A 25344-nucleotide genomic window follows, 5' to 3' on the forward strand; every position below is an offset into this window, starting at 1 on the left:
CCAAGGGCAATTTTAGAAACATACATATAATAATATCAAATAATTCAATAACATATAAAATAACCAAATCAAAGGCAAGACTAGTAGCACCCAATCAAAGACCAATATCCCCTTGATTTCCTATCAATTAACTTGGTTCTTTGTGTATAAATATAGACTGAAGAGAGAACAAGAAAACAAAGAAAGTGGAGGAGAGAGAAACAAAAAACTTAAAATTAGCATGAATCATCATACCTTACGTTGTTGTGGGAACATACCCAAAACTCATTTCCTATTTTCTTTTTTTTCTCTATTTCTTCTCTTCAGTTTCACAAACTCAGCTTTCGACCTTGCAACCATACCCTTCAATGATGGTTATTCTCATCTCTTCGGAGATGGCAACGTTGTTCGTTCCTCCGATGGCAACGGTGTCCAACTCCTCCTCGATCGTTACACCGGTAATTCAATTATATTAAATCATATCATACACATGCAAAGTATTTTAATTATGTTTGTTTCTTGAAGGTTTATATTTTCTTGTATGATTTTTGTTTAATTGATTAAGTTTTTTATAGGTTCTGGATTTATTTCATCAAATATGTATCAACATGGATTCTTCAGCGCTAATATCAAGTTACCATCGAATTATACTGCTGGAATTTGTGTTGCGTTTTATGTAAGTATACACAAAATAATATTTGTGAATTATTTCTTTAATCAATCTTTGTTATATATGTTTGTTCCTTTCATATTTGATTCTTTTTTTGTTAGAAAAAGATTGTTTAATATTTTATGTGGTGATTAAAAAAATTATAAAAATATCAGTTAAACTTTCCTTTTACTTGGTGGAGAATTTTCCAAAGAACAAGCAAAGTCAATTATATTACGGATTCAGCGTGAAACACCAATTTGTTTACCTCAAAGTTTTCAAAAAGGAAAAAGTCTTCAAACTCTATATAAATATTTTTTGTGTTGGAAGAGTTTTTTTGGGTGAAAGTTATTTTTTTTTAGAAAAAAAAGGTGAATTTGATTTGCGTAAGATATATGAAATGAAACGGAACAGTTTTGTTATGTACTTTTGACGTTAACTTTTGAATTTTTGTTGTTATTACAGACATCAAACGGTGATGTGTTTGAGAAAACCCACGATGAGTTGGACTTTGAGTTCCTAGGTAACATAGCTGGAAAACCATGGCGGTTTCAAACAAACTTGTATGGAAATGGAAGTACTCACCGTGGACGTGAGGAACGTTATCGTCTTTGGTTCGACCCAACTAAAGGATATCATAGATATAGCATTCTTTGGACTGCAAAAAATGTCATGTAAGTGTCTCTATTACTACATTCATCCATGTCATGTAAGGTATATTTCATTTGTGTGTTTATGGTTTACTTCAAATTTTGGACCCAATACTAAATTTGTGTGGTCCAATAGTAGAATATTAATTGTCTAATTGATTTAAAATGACTCTATATCATCTTATACTTTAAATTGGATCGAACTAAATCACGCTAATTAGAATATTTAACCACAATAAGCGTCTCAATATATCTCCACAACTTAGGTTATTTGCCTTGCCATGAGACTAATTTTTGAGTGACAACTCTATTCCTTTTGGATTTTACCATAATCAAATTTCCTTTTAAATTAACAAATGCAAAAATCGAATTCGAGTTCTTTTTCCTAAGTTAGAGTCATATTATCAACTCCTCTAACATTATGTTGGTTGAATCAATCATATTGAATCAGTCATATATAATACAAGTTTACAAAATGAGTGTTTATACAAGATTATAAAATGAGTGTCGCCTTCCACTTATTGTCACGGTAAAATAGTTTTACACCGGCATCCAATAAGAATTCTATATGTTTCCACATAATATTTAAGTTTCATCGAATGTTAGTATAAAATTATAGGTAGTTTGAACCTATAATACTGTCCTCTTTTTTATTTTATATTTTCTTTCCTTATGTGTTTATGGATTGGTTGCTTGTGATTGCAAAAGTTTCCGGGTATGTGTGTATTTGTGGCTTTAGATGTTAACTAATAACGTGGTATGTTATGAGATTGAGGTTGTTCATGTTTGACTTAATGTGAGGGGGGAAAAGTGTTTCTTGCGTGTGGGATAAGTCATCTACACAACTTGAATTGAGTATGTGTGAGCTAACAAGGATGGAAAGCCATAGTTTTTATTACTAAAGGGATTGTTTTAGATGGTAGTGATGATACTTTGGAGTATTGATCCATTATTTTTCCCATTTTAGATAGGTATAATTAATCTGGCCCACACTCATGGCCAACTTGAATTTTGTTTCATACGTATAATTTTATAATTCAATAATAATAGCTTTTATTGTTTTTTCTTTATGGTGATGATATCGATGATTAAATTTCTAACACAAATTTGTGCTTATCGTTATGTTTACGCTGTGTGTATAATACATGTTATACGTGTTAAATCATAATTAGTCATAATTAATATGGTCCTTCTCATGCCAAACTCTAGAATTGATAGTTTGATAATCCTGATGGGAAAGGCTAATTAGGATAAGGATAATATACTAGATTGTGGGGTGAGCAAAAATGCTTTAGTTTGCTAATTAATTAATTGAGCATTACGTATTATTAAAATGATTTAGCGATTTCTTGCGTTTCTAGAATTTGACTGAAATATTTCGTCGACATGACTAAATCCAATTAAACAAAAGCACACGTTAGTTAGGAGCTTATGTTGGCCAAAGTCCAATTAAAATTGGCACAACTAGCTAGAACTTAGATAAAGGAAAATTAATTCATGCACAATAAATTAAGGTGAAATGTTCATTTTAATTAATATATATCTGTGTGTATATATGTAAAGCAGTTTTAGTTAGATTACCAAACGCAAACTCATAGATTCCTACCATTTGCCAAACCAAGTCCCATTAGTTCCACCTAATTAAACTCGAAATCTAGTTGGCAAAAATTTATTCTTATTCCATGTAAATATATGTAAACTTATATGCTACCTACCTACCTTACTAATATTTTGTTAAATAAATTTGTGCATAGTTATGATTAAAAATTTAATAGTATATACTCATCATATAGTTGAATTGTTGCAGATTTTACATTGATGAAGTTCCAATTAGGGAGGTGTTAAGAAGTGAGGAAATGGGAGGTGAATACCCAGTCAAACCAATGTCATTGTATGCGACCATATGGGATGCATCAAATTGGGCAACATCGGGTGGAAAATACAAAGTAAATTATAAATATGCTCCTTTTGTTGTTGAATTTAAGGACCTAGTCCTCAAGGGTTGCTCAGTTGATCCAATTCAAGAAGTATCCGACCCTGACGTTTGCTCCGACCAAAACGTTCATCTTGAAGCTCAAGACTATGCCAATGTGACCCCCATGCGCCGCCTCGCAATGCGAAGGTTCCGCCAACGTTTTATGTACTACTCTTATTGCTATGATACAATTAGGTACCCTATACCACCACCAGAGTGTAATATTATTCCAGCGGAGAAACAAAGGTTTAAGGAGACCGGAAGATTGAAATTTGGTGGAAGCCACCGCCGACATTCTAGGCGGGGTGGTCGTACTTCAACTCCGGTAGATGACACCGATCAAGGTGATATGTGATGATTTGATGAGATGTATATAATAGTGTCAATTTTTATGGATATTTTTTTGGGTTTCTTGACATTATCAATTATTTGATTGACGTAGATAATCAAGTGGTTATATAAATTGGTGATTAAACAAAATAGTGTTTTGGTGTTGTGCTTTTGTTACTTAGTGTGTGTTGTTTCAGTAGGTAGAATATAAAATCGGTATAATTGATTTGTATGAGTGCACTAAAGAATAAGTCAAAATACATTATGGGACGGTTCCTGATTATTTATGGTTGGTCTTTATTTTGCCTTTTTATTTTATATGTAAAAAGATAGCTCCAAGACAAGAAAAAAGAGAGTCGTAATTATTTTTATTTTTTTTATCTAGAGTGTCGTAATTACTTGATATAGTAAAAGAGAGTGGTAATTAATATACGCATGCATGAAGAGAAATAACACTTTCCATAAAACTATGCAAGAATTCTCCAAGTATGGTCAATACCATCATATTACACACAACAATACCATCAAACCATAATTTACTTGAATTAGTATGTGTAATACATCCATATTAAGAGCCACTAAATCAGAGATGGGTATCCCACACCACCTCGTGGACATTTTAGTTCACATTAGTTTTTTTTCCTTTGCTAGTATGATCATGGTGTTATGAAAATTAATGAAAACTATGAAATGGTTCACTTGAATTAATAAAAATTTCTCATTTTCTTTCAAATTAAAGTGTGAGGGAACTAGGAAAGTTTCTTGGATTGGTTGGAATACTATATGTTTGGATAAGGAGTTAGAGGGTTTGGGGGTCAGGAGAATTAGGGAGTTTAATATGGCCATGTTGGGTAAGTGGTATTGGTGTATGTTGCATGAGAGGGATGGTCTGTGGTTTAAGGTGTTGGCGGCAAGGTATGGTGTGGTTTGGGGGTGGCTGCAGGAGGGGGGAAGAAGAGGTTCTAGGTGGAAGGAGGTCCGCCTTATCCTTGATGGTGGGGGCGCACAGGTGGGTGGTTTGACGAGAACATTAGACGGATTATGGGTAAAGATGCTGATTCTTTCTTCTAGACAGATAGGTGGGATGGGGGATGTTGCTTTTTCTATTAGGTTTCAGCGTCTTTTTGAGCTATCTGAGATTAAGGGGATGTCGGTTACATAGATGTTTCATTTAGGGTGGGGGGAGAATGGAGAGGCGTGGAAGTGGCGACGTAGGTTATTGGCGTGGGAGGAGGAGATGCTAGTGGACTGTAAGTCTGTTCTTCATGATGTGTTCCTGCAGGTGGATATTCCATATCGTTGGCTTTGGCTTCCGGACCCTGTGAAAGGATTCACAGTGCGTGGTGCTTACAACCTTAGTATTGGTGATAGTGATGACCCTTATCAGGTGGCAGCAACTCCGAGTGTTATTTGGATCTGGGAAGTACCTTTGAAGGTGTCTCTGTTTGTTTAGCGTCTACTTTGTAACAGATTGCCCACAAAAAATAATTTATACATGCTTGGAATTCTTCATCAGGATGCTCAAATTTAGGTCGCGGGTTGCGGTCAACCAGAGTCTGCAGAGCATCTTTTTCTACAGTGTCCTTTGTTTGGTTCCTTATGGAGGGGTGTTTTGGTGTGGATCAGATTTCTTACAGTGTCTTCGGAGAATGTAACAGATCATCTAACTCAATTTGAGAGTTTAGCTGGTATATCGAAATCTAAGAGATCTCTCCTCACATTGATTTAGTGCTTGGAAGGAAATGAATAGCTTAAATAAAGCCTCCAGTGTCTCAAAGCTTATTGATAATGTTAAGTTTCTTTCTTTTTGGTGGTTAAAGGCAAATTCCAAAATTATTGCTTTTGATTACCATAGGTGGTGGCTTAGCCCTTTGTTAACTGTATGGGCATAGAATGATAATCTATTTCCTTGTTTGGTTTCCGGTGTTTCGTAACTTATGATGTAACTTTTTAAGCCTCTTTGTTGGTACACCTTGTGTTGGGAAGAGTGTGGTTTGCGTTTTACATATTCTATTTTAGCTTCTTCAAACAAAACAAAAACATAATATGAATTATCTAACGACTTTGTTGATGACTAATATTTGAAAGAAAGTTTGATTGTTCATCTTTAGTTGATTCTTATAATTCACAAAGTTCAAACCGATGATGTTACGAGACCTAAACTTCATTTACTAATAACAAAATAAGGTTGGTAATATAATTAATTTGCCAGCTAGTTGTATTTTACTTTATTATTTTGGTAAAAAATCTAATTACATATATATATTGTTCATAAAATTGTCAAGTTGTTTTTTTCAATCTATAATCAAAATAATAGAATATGTTTATAAATTTAGTTTATTTGAACGGAGAGATTAAAACAACTCAAGTTCTCGTTAAAGTTGTTGAGACTTGAGGCTGCTTGTTAGTAATTAATTTATTTTAAAATTCAGCTGTCATAATCTTGATTCTATACATTTTTTCAATAAAACGTTAGCATCTTGATTTTCTCAGGTATTACGTCGCCGAAAGGGATAGAAGCACCTAGTCTTGGCATAAAATAATAAAATCAAATTATTATATATGTTGAAAAACTTTGGTCTAGAGAAATTCTAATATGGTCACATGATTAAATAAATAGTGTTTGGTCACACACACATAAAAAAATATTTTTTTAATAATAAAAAGGAAATTGATAAAAAAAATGATTGAATATTTTGAGGAGAATCTTTTTATGTGTGTGTGTTTCCAAACATTATTGATTTGGTCTTGTGACCATACAAGAATACCTTCTTTGGTCTGTTGGGTTGCACATGCAATTGAGGTTTTTTTTTTTGTTTGAACTTCGGATCTTGCATATTTTATGCATTGTTCCAACCAACTGAGTTAAGACACATGTAATTGAGGTTTAATATACTTATCCATATTTTTAAAATTAATATATACTTAAAATTTCATTCCATCAACTATTTAAAACTAATGTCTAATTATGTTTATTTGAAGGGTACGTACTATGATATCTTCCGTCTCTAAGGAAGATTGATCACTGAATGGTTGATGACTTGGTGTGCATATAAAATAAATTCTAAATATCGAATTAATTTTTAATGATAAAAAGAACATAAAAACAATATATTCATATGTGATAGAGGTTGAGGTTTGAACACCAAATTTTCCACTTATTCACCTTAAAAATATATAAATTCAGATCAAAATATATAATTCAATTATCTTTTGAAGGGAGATTTGCGAATGTTTTGAAACATGAGGGAAAGAAGTTGTAATATCATTGTCATCGAAGGAAGGGGGAGTAATTTACTCCTTTTTATTTAACTGATTATTCCTAAACGAATTTTGTGATTAGGTTTGAAAATTATGGGAGAACTTTCTCAATCTGATGCTATCAGGCATTTTCAATTTTATTACAAATAATAAATAGTACTACATGTGAAAGTAAACTGTTTCAAAGGCCTACATTGTCAAAGTAAATTCTAAAGCTTCCTTAAATGCATTCTTATAAGGATGATCATAGTTTAGCAAGTTCTAAAAGCCAAAGATTGCAGTTGGTGAAATCTGATAGCAGCAGTTGAGCAGCAGTTGGGAATTTTAAAGACCAAAATTTCAAAAATAATGATAATAATAATAACATTAATAATTAATAAAAAATTATAATATACATGTTGTTTCAATAATATGAGGTTTAATTGCAGTTTTGTTCCCCACAAATTTTAAAACTTTGTATGAAATGAAGCTGGAGTGGACATTTACTTGTTTGTTACTTGTATACTAGCCATTTATAGAGCACTTATCTTTTGATTGAGCTCTCCCACTTAATTTTCAGTTGTAAGTTGTAACAACATAAAATTGGGAAATTGATTAAAGTACCCCTGGTGTGGATATGTTTCTTATTTGACCAAATCCATGGACGGCCTTAATTAATTCTCCGTATAGGTCCAATAACTTTTTTTTTTGACAAGAGGTCCGATAACTTAAATGTGCCAACAAAGCTGTGATTGAATTTCAAACTAGTGTTTCTTTTGCATCCTCCAACTTTCTCGCACATCCTATTTTGAATTATGAAATTTAGAAGAAAAAACTAGAGAGCTTTTTATCATGTTTTATGCTTTTTGAATTATATAATCCTAGATTTAAAGGTCGCATGAGAAACTAATAAGATGGAGAGAAAAAAAAACACACACATTTCAAACATACACAAATGGGATAGCATAGCCCAATTTCAAAATCACTTTGAGAATTAGTTAATGTTTTAATCACCACTCCTCTGGCTGTTGAATTTTCTTTGAATGACCCTGTCTAAAGAGGAAAAGAGAGTTAGGTTGGATTGGATTAGGTAAAAAAAAAAAAAGGTTAAATGGGGTGAAAAGCTTTGGATTTCTGTTTGAAAGTCACCCCAATTAATTAACCAATGTGTGGATTTTGATTTGAACTAACATATGGAACTTGGTATGTTATATTCTTTTTTTTTTTTTGAAGAATTGGAATGTTATATTCTGACTAGGAAGATAATTTGTGAGGCGTCTTCAAACTAGATTATATTAGAGACGGTCATGAAGTAGGAAGAAAGAACATACTTATTTTGATTTTATATTTTTAGAGGTTATTTTGAATATTTTATAAGAGGAAATGAGGAATGCTATGGTACTTATTTTGAATATTTCAAGTGAAAGAATTGAAAAAAATAGCGAGGTGACTTAATTTTATTGGAGTGTGTTATAAGAGTATCTTTGAGTTTCAACAAACGCAATAAATTAATTATTTAACTAGTAAACATTAATTGTTTCAAAAAATTATTTAACTAGTAAACATTGTCACAGTAAAAATATTTTACACTGTTCTGACAAAAAAAAACTATTTTACACTGCCGGTCAATTAAAGTTGTTAGATCATTAATAAATGTTGAGTGAAGACTCAATTTAGTGCTTTATAATTTTTTCTCTGACCAATTTAGTTCTCGATATAAAATAAACTCAAACAAGTCTCTGACATTTTACAAGGGACAAGCTCTTTGTCAATATGAATCAAGGACTAGTTTATCCTTTGTATGAAAATGTCAATGACAAATATGAGTTTATTTTTTTCTCACTTAATTGTCTCAAGAGAAAATTGTGAGGGAATAAATTGTGTCTTCACTAAAATAAAATTGATTTTTTTTATAACTACTTTTAAATTCGTTTATTTGAATGGTTGTGATTTGAGGATAGTGTAAAAAAATTCATTGACGATATATAAAAACTCACAATTTAAACTTTATCTCGGCTTCTAAATAAAGTGTAACCGTACTTTCCCACAAGATATACCCTAACCGATAAAATGTCAAAAAATTTAGGCCGAATGTCATGATAAAGATTCGAACCTTGCCTCTTCTATTTTTACAAGACATGAAAAATTCTACCGTACTTACAAGCTGATTAATTCGGTTTTATATTTTAATCAAAAGGAAGGAATAGACAAAATCAAGAACCAATTTGCTAATTTTATATCCTAAAGTTATTCATAAAATAAATTATTTAAAGAGTAACTTTTATATAGAGTAATGATACTTATACAACTATTTTGTGATAACTTTTGAAACAATCTTTTTTTCTCTTTTTTTACTGGTCAAAAACAATATAAAGAGAGAGAAGAGGAGAGTAAGAACATAACAAGATGAAGATATCTAAAAGTTGTTTTCAAAATTATTGTGTGCATATATATATATCATTTCTTTTTTTATATTGGTGGCCTAACCGAACCAATTCGCTAATATTTTTTTAGTTACGTTGGTTTGGGTTTGAGTGAAAAATTGCATTAATTTACCAACCTAAACTAATGAATTTTTTATTTTGCCCAAATATGATCAAATTTGACCCTTGCGCATCCTTATTGAATTATATAATGAGTGACGGTATCAAGTTGAGAAAGAAAAGAGTTGACAATGCTATTTGACAGGAAAAACGTTGACAATATTCAAATACTATTTCTAGTTTCTACATAAATAAATAATTAGGTTAAATTACACTAGGGGTCCTTTAGTTTGAGGTTTGTAACAGATTGGTCTTTAAGTTATTTTTGTCACACGTAAGTCCTTTAAGTTTGAGGTTTGTAACAGATTGGTCATTTAAGTTATTTTGGTCACACATAAGTCCTTTTAAGTTTGTAAACGTTTTCGATTTAGTCTTTCTGCCATATCATCTTAAAGGACCAATCTATTACAAATATCAAACTTAAAGGACTTATATGTGACCGAAATAACTTAAAGGACCACCAATCTGTTACAAACCTTAAACTTAAAGAGTTATGTGTGACCAAAATAACTTAAAAGACCAATCTATTACAAACCTCAAACTTAAAGGATTCGGATGTAATTTAACCAAATAATTATGACAATCTCATTTGCGTGAGTGAATATCAAATGTTCAATTGGGGAGGAATTGATCCAAAGCTTGAATTGTTCAAATGTAATTTTACTTGGGATATTTTTATTTTTTTGGAGAAAACTTGGGATATTTGTTCTATAAAATAAACTTGGAGATATTTCATCTAAGTTACATCACATGTTGGACTTAAACATATAACAAAAATAAAACATTCATTTGTCTATGAATTTTGCTCTTTACTCAACACGGTTTGCTCATTCCCAACTAAAATTTCAAAATTAACTCACGTTAATGCTAATTCTGCCTGACTTAACTCACGCTGCGTGAGTTACCTCACGTTGCGTGCTGTTTTAAAGGCAGGCAGAACCTCATTTTCTCATTTCCCATTTAAAATCTCCAAAATCTCTCTCAAATCACCCAAATTCAAAATTCCTTCAAGTTCAAATCAAACAACACTTCAATAACAAGTAATTTTTCATAATCAAACACCGTTAACCTTTTTATGTTTATATGTTAGATTTTTCCTCTTAAATTAGATTTGTTTAGTTTTAGGGTTTTGTTTAAATTTTGATTTTTTTTGCAAGAAATTATACTATGTTATATGTAAATGACTTATATTGCTTAATTGTTTAGATGTTTGCATGTTTATGTTGTAGTTATGAGTTTTAGAGTTTATGTATAATTTGCACTCCAAGTGTTTGATGAAATGTTTGAATGAGTATTTCATTGATTGTTTAATTTCTTATGGTGTAGATATGAAACAATGGACCGTCATTTAATTTGTTCAAAGCTCAAATACGTTTCAACGGTGGAAACCGTCATTCGTTCAAGGTCCGGGTCAATATCGCGCTAAAGGATCTCAAGGACCAACTGAACAAAATCAATCAAGAACTCAACCCCGGAGACACAAGGAGGGTGAAGGACCTTCAGTATGCACGTCTCGGATATTTGAAGGGCCAAAAGATAATGCTAACGGACGATGACTGTGTGAGGACCATGTTTTGTAGACATTATTGGGAACGCATGTTCCCGGTAATTGAGTTGGAAGTTATGTTGCTAAGATCATCTTAAGATATTCTCAACAGTTTGATTCTGCTAGAAAATTATGTTTAGGTAGCATCATTATTTATTTTGTTGGAATTTAAGTTTAATTCTTGTTAGTTTGTTGAAGATGTTGGTATTGAAGTGTCTTATACTGAATGTAGTGATTTGCAAGCCCCTTTAAAAAGTTAAAAGATTAAGAGAACACAATATGTATTCTGCAAAATCAACTATATAGGTTTTCACATTGAATTCCTTCGTATATGATGAGTGTCACGGAAGGGAATGCACCTCTAAGAGGTTCCTTTGAGTTTGTTCGTGCTCCTCTGTCAATTGAAACTTGTCAGTTGGCAGGGCAGTAAGATTAAACTCAAAGGTACCTCTTGGAATGCATTCTTTTATGTGATGACGGGAATGCACCTCTAATAGGTTCCTTTGAGCTTGATCGTGCTCCTCTGTCAATTGAAACTTGTCAGTTGGCAGGGAAGTAAGATTAAGTTCAAAGCAACCTGTTGGAATGCATTCCTTTGTGTGATTACTCATTGTATATGAGGGAATTCGATGTGAGAATTTATATAACTGATTTTGTAGAATACATGTGTTGTGTTCTCTTCATTCTTTTGACTTTTCAAAGGACGCTGCAAATCACTACGCTAAGTATAAGACACTTCAATCCCAACATTTTGAGCAAACTTTCAACAATTAAATTTAAATCCAACATCATGATGATACCACATATATTTAGGGAGAATGTAATGTAATGTAATGTAATGTAATTTAATGTACATGAAATTAAAACTAAATAAGATTGTGTCTTTTTTTAATTGATTTTGTGTAATTGTGTCACTTTATTCGAATTTATTTATTTAATACACAAATTTTATTTGAATTCACGTTGGGTTTAATTAATTTTTATTCGAATTTATTTATTTAATTGGTAATTTTTATTCGAATTCACACTGGATTTAATTAGTCTTTATTCAAATTTATTTATTCAATACGCAATCATAAAATAAATGCAAATATAAACAAAAATAAAGGAACAAAAATAATAGACATAAAATCTCATTTTATTAATATAATTGATACATTTAAAATAAGGTATGTTTCTTGTCTAGAGAAGGGGGATTAGGGTAAAACTAAATCTGGTGTAAAAAGAAAACCACAAGAAAACCAACATTCTTGGGATAAAAAGAAATTAACCCTCTTGGGGTAAAACTAAATCTGCTTCTTTTCATCCCAAGAAGGTTGATCACCAATCATGGGGTAAAAAGTGACCAAACATCTTGGGGTAAAAAGAAATCAAAACCCTCTTGGGTAAGGTATGTTTCTTGTCTTATGTGAAAAAGAAAAAAAAAACATTCGATGTCAACCTTCTTTGTAGTGCGTTGACATCTCCATTGCCCGTTCATACAACCCCTGAAATTTTCAAAGAGTCATCTTTCTATGAAAGGCCAAGGATGGAAAAACACTGTTGTTGTAGAAGGAAGAGGAGGAGAGAGTGAGGAGGAGAGAATGTGAGATGATGGTGTGAGAAATGGTGAAGGTTGGAAGGGTATTTATAGAGGTTTAGGGTAACATAGGTTTTAACTACATTTAATGAGGTCAAAAAACGTGTAAAAACTTATAAAAAAAAACATGTAAAATCAATTTAAAAACTTGACCACCATCCAAAAAAACGTGTTCTTTGTTCAAGAACCACCGGCCAAGCTGCACGAGTTAACTCACGCCACCGGCTAAAGGTGCGTGAGTTATGTCACGCCACCGTCCAAAGGCGCGTGAGTTAACTCACGCTGGAGGTGCGTGAGTTAACTCACGCAGGGGCATTATAGTCATTTCAGTTGGAAATGAGCATTTTTGGTTGGGTAAATGTCACGACCCAAAAAACTAATCGTGACCGGCGCACGAACTAGAACATTCTAGCCCGGCAAGCCTATTGATTCATCTTGACAAACTATAAAATAAAAACAATTACAATTCGGTTTTCACTTCAATAAAAATATTTACTGAAATTTCGACATAGTTTCCCTTGTAAATTCAACATTTCCAAGATATGAATCCTGTTTTAAAAACCTGTTTTATCATCCAGTATCTCAATTAACATTTTTCTCATACTTGTACAACTCAGAATAACACATCCTAGCCTTCCAAATAGCTACAGATACATCAATGGACACTGAAATATAAATATAGAAAGAGAAACCAACCAAGAGGGCCTACCAAAAGTGACACTGATAGATCATTAACCCTGCTAGAAGCTTTCTACGCAACTGACTTTGAATCTGTAAAAATATAAGAAAAGGGTAAGTCATAAAGACTTAGTGAGGAGACAACAATCATCACCAACTAGAAGGGAAACACACATGGGCAGGAGTAATTAAGTTTCTCACAATCTAATGTTCATTTACAAACTAGTAACCGTATAAAATTCTATTAATCCAAAATCAAATAAGAATATTTCTGAGTCCAATGTCGTAAAGGGGTGAAAATAAGATTACAAACCTTTAGAAAATATATCGCCGAAAATCATAACAAAAGCCTTTAAAAAATATATTGTCGAAAATCTTGATAAAAGTCTTTAAAGAAAATATAGAAAATTCCATTTAGTAAAAATAATCAAAATGGGTGAATCGAGAACTAGCTTCATCTCGTTGATAGCCCTCTCCTCCTAATGGTGGCCTTTCCATAGGGGCGGCTCCATCTAACGGATAGCTCTTTTCTCTCGACTCAAAACAAAAATGTTTTAAAAGTATAGTAAACTCAATTTAGTGAAAATAATCAAATAGGGGAATCGAGAACTAGCTCCATCTCGTTGATAGCCCTCTCCTCCTAATGGTGGCCTTTCCATAGGGGCGGCTCCATCTAACGGATAGCTCTTTTCTCTCGACTCAAAACAAAGTGTAAAACATCTTCAATTAGGTAGTTTACCTCTCATTGATAGCCCTCTCCTCCTAATGGTGGCCATTCCATAGGGGCGGCTCCATCTAACGGGGTAACTTTACCTAATTGAAATCACATACTAGGTGCACCTAGGTCGTCGCAATGATAATCATTTTTCTCAAAACATATAGCTTTAAAAACCATCATTCGTAAAATATCAAATTTGTCCAAGCACACAATCAAATCCCAATTTGAAATCCTTAGCTTATAAATCATAGATAAAATCTAAATAGAGACCACAATAATATCATCGACTTTAAATATGTATCAAGACGAGAAAAATATTCGAAGGGTGTGTTCCCCATTTTATAAAACACTTTAACATAGAAAATTTATCAAATATCAATAATATTAATCATGAAAATATATGATAATGATCGTTATCAACTCACAATTATGACGAATGGACTAAGCGTGCTCTCCAATCACCCCGGAAGAAGCATGTGAAGCGTCCGACATCGTATCTTGGCATTTTTTTTTCCGAGTTCTCTATGCTGCTTGAGTCCCAATTAAGCTCATGATGTACTCCGTAAGCACTTTTCTCCAAAACAGCTTAACTGTAATTTATGGCTTTTGCGTGTTCCGAATTCATTACAAACTTCAATCCACACAACCAAACACTTATGAACAACTTTTAGATCATTTATTCAGCAACTTAAACTTCAAAATCACTTATTTTGCACTTTCCATGCCAAAACCCGTATAGCTTTTTCTGCAGATTTTCAGCACTTAAGTCCAACTTCTAATGCGTTTTCTGAATTCATTTCTATTCCGAATCATACGAATCTTATATCCAAATTGAAGGGAATTAAGCGTACAATCTAAATATCCAATAATCACTTCATTATGATTTACACAGTAAAAGATATGACTCGAAAACAGAAGCTATCCGAACAGCAATTGCAACAGCTTCTAATCTTACCCGAAAACAGCTTATGGCTTTTTGGCTTCTAGATTTTCATTCCAAACAGCACCACAACAAATTTCTGGTGGTCCTAACAGCCCAAAAGCTACAACTTAAGCTCATCCCTTGCAGCCACTAAATTAGCTTAAATACAACATAAGCATTTTTGGCCTTTTCAAAACAGCTTACCCTCCATAGTTTACTCACGTAGCAACTTAAATATTTCTTCCCTAATATAATCAACATAAAGTAATACCTGCAACAACTTGTTTCCCAATTAAAGCTTCTGCCAAAACCTTGCTCCTATTAACCCATACTTGTGTGTACCAAAACAGAATTATTATTTCATTTTGTACTAAACCACTTAAATATCATTCTTCATGCACCCTAAGGTTCCATAATTTCTGATTGCATGGTATAATTGATGAAGAACTGAAATGAATAAGGGTGGAGGGAAGAGAAGCACGACATAGAAGAGAGAGGGAAAAGAGAGACTAAAGCTTGTTTTATCATCTATTTGCTATGGAAGCCTGCACGTGGCTTAGAAGGAAGAAATTGAAGGATTAGTGTAGTTAAGAGTGGAGAGGAATAGAGGGTCGGTTGGGTTTGAGAGAAGGGGGAAGATATTTTTTAAGTTTTTTTTTTTTTTTTTTGTGAGGGAAGTGTGTGGAAGATTTTAGAAAAAATTGGTATTGAGTATGAAGCCCCGATACGGATACGGGTGCGGGTACGATACGATACGGGTACGCGAATACGCAAATTTTTTAAAATTTAGGATACGATACGGTTAGGATACGTTAACAAAAATTTATAATAAAACTTATATGCATGTAAAATACTTGAAGAAAATTAACATTGATTACTCTTCATTATTATACTATTATAAAAGTTACAATTTTTTAAAAATAATAGATGTGATCAAAATAATTTTTTTTGAAAGTTTTCTTATAACTATATTACATTTTCATATGTTGGGATATTGAGAGAAACATCATTAAAAGAACTCAACACAAATTTTATCTAATATTGATTAACTGAATCACATCTTTCGCTACGTTCATCCACAAGAAGTATAATTTTAAGTGTTTCATCGAGAAACAATTCTATTGATGCATATATAAAATTGAGTCATATACATCTATAATGAATATTTACAACATTGTCTCACTTTTTTACTCTTCATTTTTTTTTAGGATACGTGTATGTGAAGTATCTTAGAAGTATCCTTGTGTATCTGTGGAGTATCACATAAGTATCCGATAAAATATTTATTAAAAATTAAAATAATTAATTCCGATACTTCGTGGATATGTATCCGCGAGTATCCGTGGAGTATCGGTATCCGATACGTATCCGGTACGGGTACGTCTCGGTTTTGGAGTATCCGGGCTTCATAGGTATTGACCAATTCTATGGGTTGAACTAGGAAAAGACTCTTTTGCCCCTTTTACTTACACTTAAGGATATTACAGTAAAGAGCAGAATTTTTTGTCTATTCAATTCTACTATGGAGTACTTATTTTGATACAATTCTACTATGGAGTATGCCATTAAGGTCCCTTAACTTTTTAGCAAATTTAATTCCTTAATTACTTAAACTATTCTAATAAAGGAATCTGCACCCTTCATTCATTTATCTCTCTGGGAATAAACTTCATGCAATTTCCCAACTTACATGCAATTTTTTAAGGTGTTTTTCGTATAGTTCTGAACTAAAATTACACATTTATTTAATATAACAAACTTTGAGAAAATTATAGATTTGCATAAATTATGATGAATTTAGTTTAAAACCATGCGAAAAGAATCTAAGGAAATGCACTAATTTTTTTCATTAGAAAATACTAATAATGTTGAGTGATAGAAGAATACAAATGTCCAACTTCATTGACAATATAAATGTGTGTTGCCTCTCTTCAAAATAAAAAATGAATGAATGTTGCCTTATCTACTGGAAATCCAAATTCCTGTCGTTCCTACAGCTCAATATAATGTAATCTAACACCAAAATTTTCTCAACTTCATATGACTCCTCTAAAAAATTGTCACAGAACCATAGAACAAGGCAAGGAGAATGAAAAGAAAAAAAAGTATGATATATTTCCTTCTATGAGCAATAGGTGTTTAGCAAACAATGAATGGTAACTAAAAACTGTTAACAACCAAAAAAACCTGTCACTGTTACTTACAATAGCTACTTGAAAAATAATCACTAAAAAATCAAGGAAATTGAAATGACCCTCCAATTTGATTGTTACCAGAAGGAGGATCAATAGCAACCCATAGAAGTGATATAGTGATTGATATTAATGCTGACCAAACAAACACAATTGTTGGTGTTCTACCTCTTCTACCCATAAGCCCTTTTGCAAATGGATATAAATGAGCCAATACCCAAAAACTGAAGAATACGCCTCCGAGTAAACTACTCCATTGACGATCATCGCTGTATATAGTCCTACTAACCGCAGTTGCAATTGCGATTAAGTTAACCATCATGATTGTGAGCGGCGGTATCATCAAGGAGGACCATTTGATGATGTAGAGATCAGCATACTCGTCGTTTTCATCATCGCCGGAGGATTTTGATGTTAAAGTGAATGAGATCTCGATGCCGGCTATAACTTTGAGTAGACCTTGAAGAACCGCGGCAAAATGTGCACTTGTGCCTCCGATCAACCAGAATTGCTCGTTTCTCCACCATTCTTCGAGTTCGATGCCTGACCATTTGATCTCAAGAATAGCAAGAAGAATAAGTGTCACGGTGATTCCCAAGAGGTAAATTAAGAAAGTGACTTGAAGGGATTGGACAATGAACTGGCCGGTGAAAAGCGAAAGAGCCGGGAGGAAGCAATAAACAATGAGGAAGAATGAAGTGAATGGATATATTCCAACATTAAGATAAGCGATCCTTTGCAAAAATTTCAGTCTAGAGTTAGCCAAGATTGCATTGTTCCGCGAAAAAAATATTTCGACCGAGCCAGTTGCCCATCGAAGAACTTGGTGAAGCCGGTCTGTCAAATTGATTGGAGCAGTACCTCGGAAGGCATCCCTCTTGGTCACACAATACACAGACCTCCATCCTCTATTGTGCATTCTATAACCTGTCACAACATCCTCGGTTACCGACCCGTAAATCCATCCAACTCTATCTCCCCATTCGGTCTTATCTTCGTACCAGCACGAGATGACACTGATTGCCTCAGCGATAGTAGCGGCATCAAGAAGATCTCGAGGAAGTGTTAGAGCACCAGGTTGACGTCCGTTTTTTATGGACGGATGATCAGCAAGTGGTCTCCCTTGGAACTCTGCCACCCTGATTGAGTCAATAAAAAGAGTCGAGTTGCCGAATTTCTTAGGAATAAGAGCGCTACTCATTTCTTCTTCATCAATGCTGCCACCATTCCTCAAAGATTGATCCTCAACGTCAGGGACTGAGGCAACTGTTGAGGAACTCTTTTTCTTACTACCAAACCAACCGGTGGCCTCTTCTTGAACTCGAGGAGGATCAAAGCCATAGAGTGCGGTTCTTCGAAATAAGCATCCAGTACCAACATATACAGGACCCTGAATACCATCGAGAGCTCTCATATTGACATCAAAGAAGACAGTGTTATGATTAGCATACCGATCTGACGGGTCGATTCCTTCAAACCTTTGAGGAAATTGAACATAGCTGATCTTGTCCCCATCGCGGTCCATCATATAGCACATACCTTCCCTGATCGCCTCAGAGTTGTATATGTAATGGTCACAGTCAAGATTAAGTATGAAAGGACCATTAGACATTACGGCTGAAGCTCGAACCAAGGCATTCATGGCCCCCGCTTTCTTATTGTGATCATAGCCAGGTCTTTTTTCACGAGAAACATAGACGAGCATAGGAAGGCGAATATCAACTTCGGTTAAATTCATGCCATTTGAATCTGATTCTGGGCCGGTTAGTGGCTCGTCACTTGGAGGTTTCAACATCACCTGCATTTGAAAGAGGTTGCATTATTAGCATGTTTGATGGTTATATCAAAAAACGATAAAATTACAATTTGATGTATCACAACAAGTATAATATGAACATCATAAACTAACTTCGTGTATGAGTTTTGACTACGGAGAACCTGAATCTTAGCATGATAACACTTTTGTAGTTAATACTAAAAATTATAATAACAATATGTAAACGCTTCTATAATGAAGATTAAGACAGAATTAGTTGTTGGAAGCACCTACAAAAAATGAAGCTCTAATATTCCTTTTATTGTATTTTTGTAAGTTGTAACATAAGGTTGGCCGTATTAGTGTAGTGTTACAGATTCAGCATAGAAGTATTAGTTCTTTTTAAAAAACAAAATTACCCAGATAATTAAAATGTTTTTTACACAATACCTCAAACAATCATAAAAACCGACAATTACCTGTATGATACTGGAATGATCACCCCGAGAATGCTCTGGTGCGGGAGCTGTCCAAGTCCCAGGCCAGTGAGTACCGTCAGTCATCCATGTAGCTTTAGAAATTTTCAAATTCTCCATCGGTTCATCAGTTGCAGCCTCTCTCCATAGCCTCATAGCTTTGATCTCCTCTCTAGCATTATAAGCATCAGCGCGCCTCCGGATTGAATCAGGAAGGCCATTAATCCGAACCTTGAATTCCTCATACTCGCGCTTCACCTTCCTGCGGTCCCTAACAAAGTCCGAACGTACTTTGTTCTTGTAGGGATCTCTCTTCAAACTGAAGTAAGATTCCGGGTTCCTTGGTTCAATGTCGTGCTTCCGACAAAAAGGAACCCACAACTCCGCAAAACTTGCTGCCTCGGCCATGGCCTCAAAAGTTAGAAGTGAACCGCCGTCATCAGAGACATAACATGCGAGTTTATCAACAGGGTACTCAGCTGCTAGAATTGAAAGAATAGTATTAGCGGTAACAAGGGGCGGCTCTTTTTCTGGATCGGCAGTTGACACAAACATATCAATTCCCGGGAGATCAGATTTCCCTGTTGGATTGGCTGGACTAGGAGTTTCAAACTTCTCTTTCAAAACATCAAGATCAGCAACACGGTTTATCGGAAAGAGCTTAGGGAGCTGGTCAAGAAGCCAAGAGAATGCAAACCAAATTTCACAAACTACGGACATGCCCCACAGCCACATTGCATCGTCATTCGGGTTTACTACCCTCCAGTGAAGGAAGAGAACGAGAATCACCATCCGAGCTAATATTATGAGCCTGTTACATAAAGTAAGTAATATGTTGATTCAAATACTGTTGCATAAAGTAAGTAGAACATATATCACAATGTGATCAATTCCAGAAGCAACAAGACAAACAGAACTAATAAAAAACAACCAAAAGAAACTGTCAATATTAAGACATGCTAAACAAAATGTCATGGAACATGTGAATTGATGTATTATTGATATGTTTTGAATAAATTTCCTGATCAGTTTTTGGCAGAATAAAAAATTCTTTGTCATAAGTTGTTCTTTGAGAAATTTACTCACTAAGACCTTAACAAGAAAACTATAGTCAAATTGAATATCAGAAATCAAAGACTCCAACTAGAAAACTGAGGAACAAGAAATCATACCTATAAGGACTCAAAATTGCAGCAGGAATATTCACTTTCCGGGTCAACGGCCTCCACGGCTTATCTTTGAAAGCATTAGGGTCACCCCCCATCCAATCAGAACCAGAACTAGAACTAGCACCATTCACCGGATCTTTAGGCCACATAGCGTTTCCATATCCATAAGTCCCTTTAGTCTCAAACAACCATTGAGCATGATCAAATTCATTAGTCTGGCTCCTCGTCAAATTCCCCGATTTCATCATCGACAATCTCCTCTCCATCTTCGACGCACCAGGTGGCAAAGGTAGTGCTTGTCGATTAACCACAGCAGCAGCCTCTTCCATTGCTTGCTCTTTGTAAGCCTCTTGGCATCCGGGGCAAACCCCTTCACCATTCCTCAAAGTATCCTTGTAACAATTCCTACAAATCTTGAAATCACACTCACAAGGAAGTATTTCCAAACCTCTTTCATCAGTCATGACCTTTCCATCACACCCCGACATCTCACACGCCGACCCATTAGTCCCGGCCATCTGAGGATGACTTGATTCGGACTCAATCACCTTATCCTTGAACTGAGCTCTAGTAGCCTGATTAAAACCGCCGGTAAACATAGAACTCGACGCGTATTGATCCTCCACTCTCCTAGAAGTTGATCTCTCAAGAGTAATATCCTTAGCCGACATAGGTTGGTTATCAGGTGTTATAGGAACTTGCACTGTATAGGTAGCAAGATTATCATCAGTTTCTTGATCCATATCATTACTCAGTTGAGAAATCCTCACCAAAGAACCCCCTTTTTTCAAATATGGTCTAGAACCCATGATGATGATTATTGATGAATTAGATTACAAAACCTGTAATTTCATCATCCAAAAACACACAACACACACTACTTAATCAGCAATAGAATTTGTGTGTGTATATATAATAAAAGATAAAGGATTAATCATTAAGAATTGTTCAACAACAACTAAATAAAAAAGACAGCAATTTATTATTTCAAAGACACGATATAGGAAAAAAAAACCAAATCAAACATAAGTGTATGTCAAGTAGTGCAATGTTTGATTAAAACTTCTTACCTAATCAAAGACAACCGAGCAAATGGATTGAAGATTGTCCTAATGGCAAAACAAACGCGTGTCTGACACTGTCAACTGAAAACAAGACTGAGTCCAAAGTACAGATCAAGATTTTTTCAAATAACGAATAAACAAAAAACCAAACTTTGTTTAATGGTTCCAATTCCAACAACAAACACTCACACAGAACAGAACAGAACAGAACTACAAATTCTCATGCATTCATGGCACTAAACAAAAAACCAAGCCGGCCAAAAACGTTAAACAGTGTTTAAGGTTCAAAGTTTCAATCTTTCTTATATGAATGTAATTGGGTTTGTTTGGTTTTTTGAACAAAATTGATACCACCTTGAAAAATAACAGGGGAATGGCAGAAAGAATGCAACAATGTCGAAAGTGTGGTGATGATAAAAGTAGGAGAAGATGAAGAAAGAGGAAAGTTTTGGTAGAGTGGAAAAGAGAGTAACGTTTATGCAAGATTTTGTTCGTTTTTGAAGAGGATTATTCGGAAAGTACGAAGTGTGTTTGAAACAAAACAAATACAATGGATTATGTTTTGACGACGCGGCGAGCGAGTTTTTTTTGGTGTTTGGCAACTTTACATGTTCTTTCTCCAGCTGGCAATGGCATGGCTATTTTGATTTCTGGTTTTTATTACATGAAATTTTTATTTATTTTTTGAAAAAATATATGGTTAAAATTTAAAATAGACAGAAACTACCGACACCCCAAATAATTCAAGTTACACCCCAAAATTACTAATATACCCTTTATTTATGTTCACTGCACATTAATTATGTATACGTAAATTCAGTTTACATAGTGTATGTAAACTCAGTTTACGTAGTTTATGTAAATTCAGTTTACATGAGTTAAGTAAACTGAGTTTACATACACTACGTAAACTGAGTTTACATAAGTAAGTTAAGACTGAGTTTTAGTTCATGTAAACTGAGTTTACGTAGTTCATGTAAACTGAGTTTACATACACCAAGTAAACTGAGTTTAGGTGTATGTTATTCCTTCGGAATATGTACGTAAACTAAATTCACGTGAGATCTATATGTAAACTTAAATTACGTTACCCTTCTACGTAAAACTTAAATCAAACAAATCGATGTCGATAGACAAACGTGAAATTAACAACAACTATAAACATCAATGGTAAAATTAACAACATCGAATAAATCATAGAGCAAACGATAAATAGAAACTCGAAGAAATTTATGAAATTCACTTACTTGTATTAATCGAGTACATATCAACGGAAGAGATGTTGATTCAATTGACGATTTTAGTAGGTATTGATTGCATATCCATGGTGGTTTGTGGGTGAAAAAGGGGTGAGGGTTCAGAATGATAATAAAAAAAAAGGTTTTTAGAAATTTAGATGAAGAGGGCAATTTTAGTATTATTGTAAAAAAATTCATAAATTTGGGTGTAACTATGATTATATGGGGTGAAACTAGAAAGAGTCTTTAAAATATCACACTTTCTTTGTGTATCTTTGACTGAATTTTAATTCTGACTTTTTTTTATAACAATTTTAATTAAAGATCACATTTTCGTATAATATTATTTAAATATTTAATTAAAGGATCAATTAAACCTCATATAATATGAAAAATTATATTATAATAGGAACAATATAAGTTAAATTTTTATTTGATTTCCAAATATTTTATTACCAAATACAAAAATTAAATATACACTCAAGCACAATAGAACTTATCTGTTTTGACGCGAAGTAAATACGCAGCTTCATTTTTATTAAGGTAAAATAAGCTTCATTCAAAATTCATGTTTTAAATGGAAATTATCAGTAGTTGGAATATTTCTCATTCAAGTTTTGAGATACACTATTGATTAAGAGAGTTAAAAACACACTAACAATACACATTAAATTTTTAGAAGTCAATATAAAAACATCAAACTAAAATTTTATTACTAACAACTAATTTTAAACATATGACCAATGGTCAAGAATAATGCATGATTTATGGTTTTGATTTACGGTTTTGAATCGCATCCGTCTAAAAAAAATAAATTGTTTGTGTTCACTTGTATTCACTATATGTGGTTTATGAGATGACCAATTCAAACACACGTCGACAACTCGCTTGTAAGGCTAAAAGGGTGTTGAATTTAGCGATAGCCTTTATAAACCTCATACTAAAAAGATCCGAGGTTGTCACGGTGGATTTCGAGGGGCGGTTGGAAGGCCTTTTGACACTTGAGGTTGATTTAGAGGCGGTGGATGAGGTGGAGACAACCAATTGGAGAAGAATTTAGGTCGATGATGAGTCAATAATGAGTCATTAATTAGTGTCTTTTAATTAATATTTAAGTCTATTTTATTTAGATTTAATATGTTTTTATTTCCTTCTAGAACTATTTTACTTCAATTGCAAGTTATTTTATTTTAGGAACAAATATTTGAAAGATTGAGTCTTGGAGCAAAAGAAAGGAGAATTGGAGCTGATTCATGCCAAAAATATAAAGATCTCATATAAAAATATCTTATGCAAGGATTGAGGACAAAAACATGAATATCTCATACAAAAATATCTTGTGCAAAGAATTTGAAGATCCTTCACCAAAATATGAAGATTTGATACAAAAATATGAAGCCAACCAATAGAAGCTTGACACGTCCCAATTTGCATTTTGCTGCTTTTGCTTTAAAGACAAGCTACCTATTAGTTTCTTGTGGAACATTCTAGTGATTAGTTGCTTAGGTTTTAAGTCAACATAAGACTATAAATAGAGTAGCTAGCTATCACAACAATTCATTTTTTGTTCTTGGAATAAAAGTTCACCTTTATTTTTATTGTTATTTACTTTTATGTTCTTCTTCTTCTTCTTCTCTTCATCAACAATGAACGTTAGTGAGTAGACTTCTCTTGTCTTGGGATTGTTGGATAAGTCTAATGACATAATCCTAATCAAACCAAGCCTTAAACCTTAATTTTATGTAACCCTAATTTCTAATCTAAATTCATTGTTTTAACATGAATTAACCATTATCAAACTGTAGAAGCGAAAGTGGAGGGTTTGATAATTGTTAATTCATTATCCCAAATATCAATTCATAAAACGAAAGTGGAGTTTTGATATTCGAACAAGTGAATTTAGACAAGGATTGCGAAACATGAGAATAGTCTAGCAAACCTTGAGACACATAAAGTTTCAAGCTTCAAGGATTCCAAAGGCAATCAACCATGAGAATAGGCATGGTTGCTAAAGGAGATGTGATAGGCCAAAGAGAAACTTGTCTTTAGAAATTAGGTATAATATAAAGTTATAAGTTTAAAGGTTTGGTTTGTGAAGGGTTTGTCATCATGATGGACCAATGATCCCAATGCACTTTTATTTTAGTATTGTTATTTTCTTTTAATTAAAAATCCAATTTATAACTTAAGACTTTTCTCTAATCCTTATTGAAAATTACTTGAATTCGTAACTCCCTGTTGGAACGATATCTTTTATTACTACTTAGGTAAATTGTGCACTTGCGGATTTACTCATCAGACAACACAATGTTGTTGAGATAAAACACTAGGAATTACATGTAGTAATAATAAAAAAATAAAAAAGAATTATGTAGTCGAAGTATGTTAGGTTTATAAGTAGAAAAAATGTAAAAGAAAAAAGTAGGAAAAATATTTAGTTTGTACGATCGAACTCAATCGGTATTGTCGGCATTGTTAGACTCATTATCTTCACCTGAGTTCAAACTTAAGACCTTGTAAATATGTGAGTTTATTGGTGAACATGTATTTATAAATGCACTACTTAGTAAGAAGTCCCTGCTATGATCACTATAAAATAAAAATAATTTTAATATTTATACCTATAATTTTAATAAAAAA

At 33.4% G+C, this 25344-nt stretch overlaps 2 protein-coding genes and 1 long non-coding RNA gene across 3 annotated transcripts; 1 reads left to right on the forward strand and 2 right to left on the reverse strand.

Moving 5' to 3' along the window:
• The first annotated feature begins 178 nt into the window (after positions 1 to 178).
• On the forward strand, positions 179 to 3864 carry XTH30 (xyloglucan endotransglucosylase/hydrolase 30). Its single transcript, XM_085714123.1, has 4 exons — positions 179 to 437; positions 555 to 655; positions 1094 to 1302; positions 3086 to 3864. The coding sequence occupies exons 1-4, from the start codon at positions 221 to 223 to the stop codon at positions 3606 to 3608; spliced, it is 1050 nt and encodes a 349-aa protein (XP_085570249.1). The 5' UTR covers positions 179 to 220; the 3' UTR covers positions 3609 to 3864.
• Positions 3865 to 12957: 9093 nt separating this feature from the next.
• On the reverse strand, positions 12958 to 15398 carry LOC146920686 (uncharacterized). The gene is made up of 2 exons (XR_015011880.1): positions 14313 to 15398; positions 12958 to 13262 (listed from the first exon to the last, which is right to left on the reverse strand). It is a non-coding gene; the product is annotated as an uncharacterized LOC146920686 (long non-coding RNA).
• A 1501-nt stretch (positions 15399 to 16899) lies between these two features.
• LOC146920687 (cellulose synthase-like protein D2) lies at positions 16900 to 21999 on the reverse strand. The gene is made up of 4 exons (XM_085714124.1): positions 21473 to 21999; positions 20406 to 21244; positions 19237 to 20044; positions 16900 to 18799 (listed from the first exon to the last, which is right to left on the reverse strand). The coding sequence occupies exons 2-4, from the start codon at positions 21209 to 21211 to the stop codon at positions 17045 to 17047; spliced, it is 3369 nt and encodes a 1122-aa protein (XP_085570250.1). The 5' UTR covers positions 21212 to 21244; positions 21473 to 21999; the 3' UTR covers positions 16900 to 17044.
• Between the last annotated feature and the right edge of the window lie 3345 nt (positions 22000 to 25344).

The sequence above is a fragment of the Medicago sativa genome, chromosome 5 (assembly GCF_051527215.1).
Source record: "Medicago sativa cultivar Bolivia chromosome 5, Bolivia_mono, whole genome shotgun sequence".
NCBI classification, from domain to species: domain Eukaryota; kingdom Viridiplantae; phylum Streptophyta; class Magnoliopsida; order Fabales; family Fabaceae; genus Medicago; species Medicago sativa.